The 13,631-nt window shown below is 42.3% G+C and overlaps 1 protein-coding gene across 16 annotated transcripts in view; it reads left to right on the plus strand.

Moving 5' to 3' along the window:
- Positions 1–13,631, plus strand: part of abi3bpa (ABI family, member 3 (NESH) binding protein a) — a 365,809-nt gene that overhangs the window by 63,380 nt on the left and 288,798 nt on the right. For all 16 annotated transcript variants that reach the window (XM_086006969.1, XM_086006965.1, XM_086006953.1 and 13 more), the window contains exons 3-4: positions 7,401–7,478; positions 12,242–12,374. In XM_086006969.1, the coding sequence (XP_085863095.1) occupies positions 7,401–7,478; positions 12,242–12,374 (211 nt within the window). The remainder of the gene's footprint in view (positions 1–7,400; positions 7,479–12,241; positions 12,375–13,631) is intronic.

Consider the following 13,631-nt stretch of genomic DNA (forward strand, 5'->3'; position numbering starts at 1 on the left):
ATTTTCACTTCCACCAACCCCCCCACGCCTCCAACCCACCCGTTCTTACCTCTGAAAATTCCGACCACTACTTCTCGTTACTATTTCACTGACAAATGGAAACAACTAATCACTAAGGGGGAAAAAATTCAGTTGTTTGCGTCTCCCGTTAGCGCCTTAAGAGAACGCTAATTGGGCGCAAAGCAACTAGCGCCCGGGCACGGCGATATTTGCGCCGCTTGCAAAATTAACTAGACATTTTGTGGCGGCGCTAAACACTACCGCCACGATCTCCTGCGCCGGCAGATCGTGACGTCAGTCGAGTGCGCAACGCACCGGTAACGCCCGGGACCGGATATTGAGTGGCGCCCCCTGCCTTACCGCCTGCCGCTAGCAACGACAGGTTGAGGGGAGCGTTTTGCAGTCAGAAAGGGCCTGGGGGAGCGTTATTTAAAGGTGACCGCTTCCTGCCTTTTTCTGTTGGTGACATTTTTGCACCACGCATTCTGAGAGAGAGAGAGAGCGAGAGAGAGACTTCTGGAGAGATTCAACGCTGTGTGAAGGGGTTTTGGGTACTGAGCAGCACTTTGCAGGTTCATTTTGATTTGCCCTTCCTTGCTTCACCAGCACTCTGAGGTAGCGCCTCGCGCCTCTTGACAGGTGTGAAGTGCCTGATTTAGCGCTCCAATCACCTCCAGGGACGATAAAAGCCAAGTTTGCCGTCAGAGGCGATAATTAGCGCCAGGCGCTAAACTTTGCGCACGGACGATAATGGCGCCCCAAATGGGGCGATACTGAATTCTTCCCCCTAAAGATTTTACTTCATCCTAACTCTTCATAACCTTGATGTCCTCTATTTGGTCACCCCTTACTCTTCTCAGATCAAGTAAAAAAAATGCCTAACTTCTCAAGTTTGTCTTCATAATTGTAACCTCTTATCCTTGGTGACATCCCAGTGAATTTGCACTGCCGTTCTTCCATTGTTTTTATATTGTTCCTATAATGGATTGCCCAAAACTATACACAATGGGGTAAAAATTGGTTACAGCCCGTTCTTGAGCACATAACCAGCGTCATGCCGCCAGTATGCACCAGAACTAGAAGGCCCAAAACCGGCCTGAAATTGAGCCTCATTTGCATAATTTGGGCGAGCTACTAATGCATGTCCTGCTTCCCCAGACAGCTCTCCCACTTTAAATTGATAAATGTTGGCCCGTTTGCCTCGTTGGTAGCAGCCTTAGTGTAAGCCCCAGGAGGGGAGATGGCGCGACAATGGGAGAGAGGCCGAATGCAAGCACTGTGGAGTTGGGGGAGCACTCCTGCACCTCTGACTCCACAGTAAGGTTTCAAAATGGTTTTCTTTTAAATTTTGGCACCCGCTGAAGAATCCTGAGCAGAGCAGACCCAGCGGACTTCAATGGAAATACAAATTGGCAGAGATATAAAACGAGCTACCGATTCGCTATCCCCAATTTTACACAATCGCGTCCAATCAGAATCTATCCCATTGTCCCTTATCAGGCTGGTGAACAGTGAAAAACCTATTTTTGGTCTCCTCCTTTGGTCTATATACTTCATGAAAATGTACACTGCTATTTTACTTTGTTTTCTCCAGACCTTTCCTTAATATTCTATCTACTTATTGTAGAACCTGGTAACTGGATAATTTAACCTGAGTTAAATAACTTATCTTTGAGGAATCCAGCTATTCATTCAAAGCAATACCTTGAATAGGTAATTCAGCGTGGATATCTGAGGTGTCCTGAATTGTAGTACGTACCATTCCATTTACCCATTCACCATTAATGATCTGTTAGCACTTGCTACCACAATAAGTGGTTGAGGTGACTAGCATATATGTATTTAAGAGGAAACTAGATAAACACATGAGGGAGAAAGGAATAGAAGGATCTTGATAGGGGTTAGATGAAGAAGGGTGGGAGAAGGCTCATGTGGAGCATAAACACTGGCATGGACCTGTTGGGCCGATTGGCCTGTTTCTGTGCTGTAAACACCATGTAACACAGCGTAACTACATAAATGTACATACAGTAAACTCTTTCTTATCCGGCACCTATGGGACCAGGATGGTGCCGGTTGATGAAAAATTCTGGATAACAGAGAGGTATACCTACCAAGGCAATTTTTAACACAAACAAAAATAAAAACCACTGACTAACTCGGCCACCATGGGAGACTCGGACTCAGCAAAACGAGTGCTGGACGGATTCGACAAGATTACCAGTTATCTATTCTGCCGGTTATTAAAGTATTCCGGATGATTAAGTGCCGTTTAAACAAGAGTTTACTGTAATAGTTTTCCTGCAACCATTGAAGTTCATTACTAAACATCTTAAAATCCATATACAATTTCCTCTCTCCAGGGCTACTATCTATGGTATTATTTACCAGGGTTTCATTTAACTTTTGAGAATTTTCCATTTCAGCTTTTAAATTTCTGCAGTCAAGTGATTTTCTTCAGCAGGATAAAATCTGCCCAGGAACCAGTCAAGAGTTTTGCAATTCATATTAACCTGTGATTCTTCTGATTTGGCTCTGCTGAACAACCTCGAAATAAGACTTGTTGCCCTGGACTTTCCACTGCCGGGTGCCCGTTGTTGTGGCATAAATTGGGCGGCTGGTAAAGAAAAATAGGTGGGGCATTCTGTCCCACTTTGTGCCCTGATGTATTTTCCTGGGGGGTGGGGACAGAGGTAGTAGAACAGGCAAAGATTTAACTTTTCAGGAGGTGGTGCAGATGAAAGTGGCCATTTTGCTGCCTTTCCTAGCGCAATAGGCAAGGGGGCCCTTCTATTTTGGAACATGCCGCCCAGCTCCTTAGCAATGCTGGAGGCCTGGAACACAATGGCATTCCTGTGGCTCTGCATTGCTAAGGTATTAATGATAGCAAATACGTCCTATGATATCTTTCCATATATGATTTACATATGCATACTCTTCATCCACTATCACTTCTGAAAGTGGTTGCAGATGTTGGGCAGCTGGATGAATGATTCCCCATCACAATTCCTGCTCTCACCCACCCTAGATCTACCATAATTGTCCAACAGTCTGGACAATACGGATGTTAATGTTAATAATAGAGAGACTGTGATTCTACAGAATTTACAAGATGACTTCAATTAACTTTTATTCTTTAATAACTATCATCCCATGTGCTGTAAGAACATAAGAAATAAGAGCAGGAGTAGGCCATTTGGCCCTTCGAGCCTGCTCCGCCATTCAATAAGATCATGGCTGATCTTCTACCTCATCTCCACTTTCCTGCACTATCCCCATATCCCTTGATTCCCTTAATATTCAAAAATCTATCGATCTCTGTCTTGAATATACTCAACGACTGAGCCTCTACAGCCCTCTGGGGTAGAGAATTCCAAAGATTCACCACCCTCTGAGTGAAGAAATTTCTCCTCATCTCAGTCCTAAATGGCCGACCCCTTATTCTGAGACTGTGACCCCTGGTTCTAGACTCCCCAGCCAGGGGAAACATCCACCCTGCATCTACCCTGTCAAGCCCTGTAAGAATTTTGTATGTTTCAATTAGATTACCTCTCATTCCTCTAAACTCTGGAGAATATAGGCCTAGCCTACTCAATCTCTCCTCATAGGACAATCCCCCCATCCCAGGAACCAGTCTGGTGAACCTTCATTACACTCCCAGTATAGCAAGTATATCCTTCCTTAGGTAAAGAGACCAAAACTGTACACAATACTCCAGGTGTGGTCTCACCAGGGCCCTATATAATTGCAGTAAGACATCTTTACTCTTATACTCAAATCCTCTTGTAATAAAGGCCAACATACCATTTGCTTTCCTAATTGCTTGCTGTACCTGCATGTTAATTTTCAGTGATTCGTGTACAAGGACACCCAGGTCCCTCTAAACACCAACATTTCCCAAACTCTCACCATTTAAAAAATACTCTGCTTTTCTATTTTTCTTACCAAAGTGGATAACTTCACATTTCTCCACATTATATTCCATTTGCCATGTTCTTGCCCACTCACTTAGCCTGTCTATATCCCCTTGAAGTCTCCTTGCATCCTCCTCAGAACTTACATTCCCACCCAGCTTTGTATCATCAGCAAACTTGGATATTTTACATTTGGTCCCCTCATCCAAATCATTGATGTAGATTGGGAATAGCTGAGGCCCAAGCACTGATCCTTGCGGTACCCCACTAGTTACAGCATGCCAACCCAAAAATGACCTGTTTATTCCTACTCTCTATTTTTTGTCCATTAACCAATCCTCAATCCAAGCTAGTATATTGCCCCCAACCCCATGAACTCTAATTTTGTATAATAACCTCTTGTGTGGCACCTTATCGAATGCCTTCTGAAAATCCAAATACACCACACCCACTGGTTCCCCCTTATCTATTCTGGTAGTTACAACCTCAAAAAACTCTAATAGATTTGTCAAACACGATTTCCCTTTCATAAATCCGTGTTGACTCTGCCCAATCCTATTATTATTTTCTAAGTGCCCTGTTACCACGTCCTTAATAATAAATTCTAGCATTTTCCCTACTACTGATGTCAGGCTACCTGGTCTGTAGTTCCCCGTTTTCTCTCTCCCTCCTTTCTTAAATAGTGGGGTTATATTTGCTACCTTCCAATCCACGGGAACTGTTCTAGAATCTATGAAATTTTGGAAAATGACAACCAATGCATCCACTATCTCTATAGCCAACTCTTTCAAAACCTTAAGATGTAGGCCATCAGGTCCAGGGGATTTATCGGCTTTCAGTCCCATTAATTTCTCCAGTACAGGTACACTATCCCTTATCCGAAAGCCTTGGGACCAGCTGCGTTTCGGTTTTTGGAATTTTTCGGATTTCAGAAGGTATTATTATAAGACTGGGAAATTTGTATTTAATATAAATTTTAAAAGTTCAGGCTACCTCTTGCGACTGTTCCGTGTCTCATTCCCCTTCCTGCTTCTCTGGAAAGCCGGATATCGGCTGACTCCTACTAAGCTGGCCCGCAAATCAGGTCGGGGATCGGGTCGGGTGGGGGGGGGGGGGGAGAAAAGAATATCGGACGGGCCGCGGTTCGGGTCGGGGGTCGGGTGGGGGAGAAAAGAATATCGGACGGGCCGCGGTTCGGGTCGGGTCGGGGGGGGGGAGAAAAGAATATCGGACGGGCCGCTGCAGCTATCGGACGGGCCGCAGTATTGTTGGGTTCACTCTCCCGGTACCTCCTTCACACTGCCCGGCTCGGCCTGCAATCTCCTACCCAGGAAGGAACTCTGTGACCCTCTGCCCTGCTCAGCATAAGTCGTGCGCCACTCTGGTCATGTCGTGCGCACGACTTACGCTGAACGAAAAAACTTTCGGTTTTTAGAGGTTTTCAGTTTTCGGAAGTTCGGATAAAGGATAGTCTACCTGTACTACTTTTTGACTAATACTAATTTCTTTCAGTTCCTCATCTCGCTAGACCCTTGGTTCTCCACAATTTCCAGGAAGTTTTTTGCGTCTTCTTCCGTGAAGACAGACACAAACTATTTGTTTAATTTCTCAGCCATTTCCTTATTCCCCATTATAATTTCTCTTGTCTCAGCCTGTAAGGGACCCACATTTATTTTTGCTAATCTTTTCCTTTTTATATACCTATAGAAGCTTTTACAGTCTGTTTTTATATCTCTCACTAGTTTACTCTCATATTCTGTTTTCCCTTTCTTTTTAAATTTCTTGGACCTCCTTTGCTGAATTCTAAAATCCTCCCAATCCTCAGGCTTACTACTCTTTTTGGCAGCATTAGAAGCCTCTTCCTTTGTTCTAATACTACCTTTAACTTCTCTTGTTCGCCATGGTTGGACCACTTTTCCTGTGGAGTTTTTGTGCCTTAACGGAATGTAAAATTGTTGTAAATTATGTATTAATTCTTAAAATGCTAGCCATTGCTCATCCACTGTCATACCTTTGAATTTAGTTTCCCAATCTACCTTAGCTAACCTCATACCTACGTAGTTTGCTTTGTTTAGATTTAAGACCCTAGTTTCGGATTTAACAAAGTCACTTTCAGACTCAATATAAAATTCTGTCATATTATGGTCACTCTTCCCTACAGGCCCCTTTACTACAAGGTTATTAATTAACCCTTTCTCGTTGCACAGTACTAGATCTAAAATAGCCTGTTCCCTAGTTGTTCCTCAACATACTGATCTAGAAAATTCCTGCACTTAGGAAAAATATATGTTCTTTCTTTATATCCAGTATTAACCTTAATTACTCTGGTTAAATAAACTCAGATTATCTGCAGATAAAATGTGCCAGCCACATGCCTCCATCTCAAAACACCAGCCTTCCCCTCCTTATTATAATATTACTGTAATATTGTCACTTATTATGCTGAATATTGTATGTTCACTGAAGTGAGATGTCCAAAGTACTGCTAATTAATGTTACGTTAAGGGCAGGTTGGTGCTGTGGACTTTTATCTACTGGGACTAGTATTGATGATATTTAAATCATTTCACTTATGCCCTGACAAATAATGTGAAAATCTGCTGATCTCATTGGCTCATTGTTCTTAATTATTGTCAAATCAGAAGTCAAAGTTATGAGTTTGGACATTTTGAATCTAAGTAGGAGGTTCTGTATTGCCAAGCTAAGTTGGTACTAGAGAGCTAATTGAGCCAAGAAACAGCCTGCACTGTCAGCATTCATGTGTGTACCCACGCTTTTTGCATTGTGACCCATCCCACTGGATTCTGCTAATTTGAATAATTTTCTTATGCCCCATGAATGTGCAGCAACTCCTAAAGGACTGTACATAAAGGACTTCTGCACAGTTTTGAGTAAAGGCTGCTTGTTAGGTAGAAAACATGCCTGGGAGAGCATTGAGAACTGCCCCTTTCACTGAAGAGAGCCTTGCGGCCCTGGTGGAGGAGGTGATGGAGAGGAAAGTGGCCATTTTTGAGGCAAAGGGAAACTCTCCCAACAGTGCAGCTGGCATGGCAGGGGATGGTGAACAGAGTCCATAAATCATTTGCTCTGGGCTGGGGCCACTCCGTGAGCATGAAATTGTGAATTAGCCCTTGGAGGTAGACTCCTTATTGGCTACTGGAGAAAGGACATTTTATTTCATCTTTTGGAGCTAGATTTAAATCAGAGGTTAATTGAGTGTCTAATCCTCTGTGGGCCATCCAAACCCCAGAGCCAATGAAAAGGAGCATAGAAAGTTGGGACAATCAATCAGTGCTCTACCACTTTACAATCCTGGACTGCTAATTTGAAAGGAGTTTCAATTATGACATTCAGATGTAATTTTAACAGAACAAAGCAAATTCCCAGTGGATTCTGATATTACTGATTAATACGCATTCACTTTGTCAATTAACTATTGTGATACTGTTGTACTTACTTGCGTTCATTTCTTTTCTTTGTTTTCAGAGTTCAACCCCAAATATCTCATAGCGGTTCATCCAGTAACTGAGCAGAACAATGCTGCCTTGGGGAAAAAATGCAAAGGTTTCAGAATTTTATATCTTACTCAGTTATGTCTAAAATTGAAATTGTTGCACATTCTGTTCATTTTATACAATACCCTCTTTCTTTCTTTGCCACATTTATACAAGCTTGCACACATACACAAAGTATGGTAGAGACAGATCTCCACCGTACATAATTAAGCGTGTCTCAGATTTACATAAAATCAAAGCTAACTCTCAAATATTTCAAGTTTGCTCAAGTTTGAATGATACCCGTGAAATTCACGTGCTTCAATATCAAGTTTAATTTGTTGTTCATTACCAACTTGCTAAAACATTTTGAGCAATACAGGTTTGAAATGGTAAATATAGCTCTTCATATTCATTTTATTAAAACATTATTGGATTTACTTCCGACACAGCTTTGCTTTATTATGGCATGCTTTGTGCATCCTTTATTCACTTGTCAGTCTCCAACATGTGCCAGTGAGTAACGAGAAAGCTGTCAGATGATGACTTTTTTCCAACATTAGTAGTCTTTGTATTTGTGAAGTGCTTGAATTTAGAATACACTCTCTCTGGACTCACATTGCTCACCTCCTCTGCTTTTGTTTCATATTTCTGCGGTCACATGTTCTGTTTGGGCCTTGGGTTGGAAAGTGGCTCTTGCCTTTCTTTCTTTGATTCCCCGTGAGAGAAGTGATCGATCGTTCTGTTGCTTAACATCTTCCTTTGTTGGGTCATACACTGAATTGCATTTGCTGTTCATTATGATCAGTGTTGTAACTAGCATTGTGACGTTTGTACACAGCTGAAGAGGGATTAGATTTTGAATATTTGTATGTTAACGTCGCTGACAGTTATTTCCGGGCTGTGGCTTTCAATAATTGTTCCCCTAGCTGTAGTAATTTTATTAAATGTAATGTTAAAATTGGAAAAGAATTATTAGTGTTTTGCTGTTCGCAACATATATTCTGTAGCATTCAGCTTATAATCTTTATAATTAGGCTGATCGTGTATGTTCTGCCTACAACAGGGGAAATTAGAGACAGCATAAAATCCAAAGATAGGGCGTATAAAATAGCCAAAAAAAGCGCCAGAGCGGAAGATTGGGAACAGTTTAAGATAGAGCAAAGGAGGGCAAAGGGCATGATCAAGAGGGGCAAAATAGCTTACGAAAATAAGCTGGCGGAAAATATAAAAACTAACTCCAAAAGCTTTTATAAATATATCAAAAGGAAAAGACTGGTGAAAACCAAAGTTGGTCCATTGCAGTCAGATACGGGGGAATATATAATGGGAAATAAGGAAATGGCAGATCAACTAAATGCATACTTTGGGTCAGTCTTTACGAAGGAAGACACAAAAAACCTCCCTGGGATATCGGGAAAAATAGGGACATTGGCAAAGGAGGAACTGACGCAAATCAATATCTCTAAGGATATGGTGTTAAGGAAGCTAAAGGGATTGAAGGTGGACAAATCCCCAGGGCCTGATAACATGCATCCTAGGGTACTGAAGGAGGTGGCCCTAGAGATAGCGGATGCACTAAGGATGATTTTTCAGAATTCATTAGACTCGGGAACAGTGCCGATGGATTGGAGGGTAGCTAACGTTACCCCACTATTCAAAAAGGGGGGTAGGGAAAAAGCAGGTAATTACAGACCTGTAAGCCTTACATCAGTTGTGGGCAAAATGCTGGAGTCCATCATTAAGGATGAAATAGCGGAGCACTTAGCAAATGGGGACAGGATAGGACAGAGTCAACATGGATTTACAAAGGGTAAATCGTGCTTGACTAATCTATTGGAATTTTTTGAGGGAGTAACTGGTAGAATAGATGGGGGAGAGCCAGTAGATGTGGTGTACCTGGACTTCCAAAAGGCCTTCGATAAGGTCCCACATAAAAGATTAGCATGGAAAATTGAGGCTCATGGGATAAAGGGGAAAGTTTTGGCGTGGATAGGGAACTGGCTGTCAGATAGAAAACAGAGAGTTGGAATAAACGGCTCATTTTCTGAATGGCAGGCAGTAACAAGTGGGGTACCACAGGGATCTGTCCTGGGCCCCCAGCTGTTCACAATTTACATTAATGACCTGGATCAGGGAGTCGGATGCAGCATTTCCAAATTTGCAGACGACACTAAACTAGGAGGTGGGGTGGGCTCAGAGGAAGAGACCAGGAAGCTCCAGAGCGATTTGGACAGACTGGGCGATTGGGCGGATAAATGGCAGATGCACTATAATGTGGACAAGTGCGAAGTTATCCACCTTGGGTGCAGGAACGGGAGGGCAAATTATTATTTAAATGGCAATAGATTGGGAGAGGGGGAAGTACAGAGAGACCTGGGTGTTCTTGTACACCAGTCACTGAAGGCGAGCATGCAGGTGCAACAGGCGGTCAAGAAGGCAAACGGTATGCTGGCCTTCATAGCAAAAGGGTTAGAATACAGGAACAGGGATACCTTGCTGCAGCTGTACAGGGCACTGGTGAGACCACACCTCGAGTACTGTGTACAGTTTTGGTCGCCTCATCTGAGGAAGGATGTTCTTGCCATGGAGGGGGTGCAGCGGCGATTCACCAGGCTGATACCAGGAATGGCGGGAATGACCTATGAGGAGAGACTATGTAGTTTAGGGATGTACACACTGGAGTTTAGAAGATTGAGAGGGGACCTCATAGAAGTGTATAAAATTCTGACAGGTCTAGACAGACTGGATGCAGAAGGAATGTTTCCCTTGGCGGGTGAGAACAGAACTAGAGGACATAATTTAAGGATAAGGGCTAAACCATTTAGGACAGAGATGAGGGGGAATTTCTTCACTCAGAGAGTGGTGAACCTGTGGAACTCATTGCCACAGAGGGCAGTGTACGCCAACTCATTAAATATATTTAAGAGGGAATTAGATATATTTCTACGGGCAAAAGGGGTTAAGGGTTACGGAGAGAAGGCGGGGACGGGATACTGAATTAAAGGATCAGCCATGATCTCATTAAATGGCGGAGCAGGCACGAAGGGCCGAATGGCCTACTCCTGCTCCTATCTTCTATGTATCTATGTATCTATGTAAGTGTGGTTCCTGAGAGGAACTAAATGGACTGCAATTTTCAAATCTCAAATTACAATAACAGCAATGTTTCATCTTCCACAAACCAAAAACATTCCCAAAGTTTATATAACTGTTTATTTAGAGAACTTAATGCATTCTAAAATGTATTTTAAAACAATACCAATCTGGTACAGAATGCTTACTGTTGCTCTTTGAGCACTTCTGGAATTACCACAGCATTTACTGATCAAAGCAGTACCATTTACTTGTCACTTTTGAAAAGATTTTGTTCATTATTTTAAGTTTTTCACTTGGGGCTTCTTCTAATGGCAGGAATTGAAAGAAATCTAACACATTTCGCCATACTTTCCATTGTCTCAAATTTCAAATTCTCATCCTCGTGTTCAAATCTCTTCATGGCCTTGGCCCATCCCCATCTCTCTAGCTTCCTCCAGCCCTACAAAACACCCCCTTCAAATGCTCCATTCCTTTGACTCTGGCCCCATTGGCGGCCCATCGAATAGCTCTTTATTTGGTTCAGCATCCATTTCTTTGCCATCTAATGAGGCCTCTGTGAAGTAGTTTGGGACATTTTTTATATTAAAAGTGCTATATAAATGCAAGTTGTGTTGTTTCAAGTATGACCATGTTGAACATTTCTATTAATTTACCCTCAACTTTCTCTGCTCCAGTGAGTACAGCCTTAACTTTTCAAATCTCTCCTCACAACTATATCTACATTAATCTACACTGCACCTTTACCATGGCTCCCATTGTGGCTTAACCAGTGTATTGTGTAGATTCATCACCTCTTTACTTTTGTATTCAGTGCAACGATGTACAAAACCCAGAACCCCATTTGCCCTTTTTATGGCTTTTCCTATCTGCAATCCTGCTTATAAAAATATGTTTATCTACACACTGAGCTCTCTCTACCCAGTAATAAATTTACTGTTTACAGTATATTTACAGTCTCTTTGTGAAAATGTACAAATTCACATTTATCTACTTTGAACTGCATTTGCCACATATCTGAATCGTCCCTACTTTATGTTATTTTGTATTATTCCTCATAATTTGCCATGCCCCCTAGTTTGCTATCATCAGCAATTTTAATATTCCCTCTATGTCCATGTCTAAAAGATTTATATAGATGGAGGATAAAAGAGGTCCCAACACTGATCATTGTGGTATACCACTATCTACCTCTCGTCTGTGAAAAATTGCTGTTGTGGGTGCTCCAAGCTCCACTGTGCTCCTCTGCCCTGGAATGCCTTATCCCGCTCTCCCTGCCTGTCTGGATCCCTCTGTGCATCGTTCTTCTGTTCACTTGCACTTACTTGTCGGAAAATAATTTTGACTCAATGCAGCTGCATTGATTGGTTTATTTGAGTGTCGGTTAGTATGTTGGGTCTGAATCCGTAAGCTTCTTGCTCCTAGCTCTGCACCCCATCCGAATTGCATCTGGTCCCTGGGTCCTATTACCACACATTGGATGTTGCTGCTGTATCCATTGCAAACTAGCAACACAACACACACATACCTGCCAATGCCTATACTTATATCGTTTGCTCATTGTTGAATGATAGGCTCTTGGATTTGTTTATGTTAAAAGCTGAAACATAAATAATTCATTTTTTATCGTTGAACAATCCAAATATTTATTTTAAATGATATTTTTAATCTAGAATGAAGGGTGTATTGTATTCTGTTCAACATGCGGTGATGCCATGTCCTTTACCTCCATTTCAGGTAACCTAGATCTCCACAAGCCTCCGCAGATAATGATAGATACTCGAACCCCTACATCTGTGTTTCTCTCTTGGGCGCACAGTTTTACAGGAAAAGTTTATAAGAATGTTGGCATGGAATGTGGAGATGAAAGGTAATAAATTCCAACTGTATGTTTATATATATATATAATTGATGCAAAGGATGAAGAAACCATTTGTACATTCCTACTCTGTTTAGAAGCAATCCCTTTGATGCAGATTTTTCATCTCTGATTTTTTTTTCCAAAGTGCATAGAACTTTCTCAAGAATAGATTTTCTCATATGAGTTATCATCACTGAAAAGGTTCAACATAAATACAGTGGGGGAGTTTTTGAGGAAACAGGATAGTAGCACCTTGGAAATGGTGGGGAATGACTTACCGCCTAGTTCCCGCCAACTGTGTGACCGTAACTATCTTCCCCAGAGTCTGTTATTGGGCGGCTGGATTGCTGGCCTGAGTCATGCGATAGGCCCTGTTAATATGTAAACTGTGGCGCTATGATGTACGTAGGCCCACGATTGCCATTTTAGGGCAGTACTGGGTGGCGCGTGCGCTGTACACATTCGCCACAATGTCGGCTGGCGGTCCAGCCAAAGAGGAGCCCAGCAAGTAAGGTATTTTTTTTAATGGGGCTTGGAGAAGCAGAAGTGCTCCTCTGGGCTCCACAAAAAGGAACCTAGGCCGCTGTCTCACTGAGTTTCCCCCACTTTCTGAAATCGAACCACCTCACCTTACTTCCTTCTTTGGGCCTGGAGGCTGACCGGGCTGCCCAATATTGCGGCAGTCTGGAGTCGGGGCTTCGCTTTCCGCCCGCCAGCCCCTGTCCTATACTAATGAGACCCGGCCTTTTCCGTTGGCCGCTGCCCAAAACACGACCACAGTCACATCTACCCCAATGAATTGAGTTACGTCATTGAAAATTAGATAAAAGCCGCAAATTGCTCCTAATCTGACTTCAAGCCTACTTTTGTCACTAATTGCTGTTGAACATCCTAAAACTTATGCAGTAACCAGAGGCACTCCTCAGTATGAATCCACACAGATTTGGCTAATAGCCTACCCATCATATCTTTCTCATTTAAATGAGTAAGTATCAAAATTCTTAGAACTGAGAATGCTTCCAACTATGCATCATGGAGCTACAATACATGGCATTTTGGTTTCCTTATCTCAATTAACTGCTGTTCTCTAACAATTTTAATCATTTTACTTCTAAACGTGCCAGATAGTGCAGCATTGCTTCTCAAAAAGTATAATTGCTGCTTCTGGCTTGCTTACATACTGGGCATAAACATATTAGCACACTAATAGTTGTAAAAGGAATGATTTTGAAAAACATTTCTGTATGCGCTATTTATTATTTTCTG

This window comes from Somniosus microcephalus, chromosome 14, assembly GCF_052327205.1.
Source record: "Somniosus microcephalus isolate GS21.2 chromosome 14, FLI_Smic_1.0, whole genome shotgun sequence".
In the NCBI taxonomy this organism is placed as follows: Eukaryota; Metazoa; Chordata; class Chondrichthyes; order Squaliformes; family Somniosidae; genus Somniosus; species Somniosus microcephalus.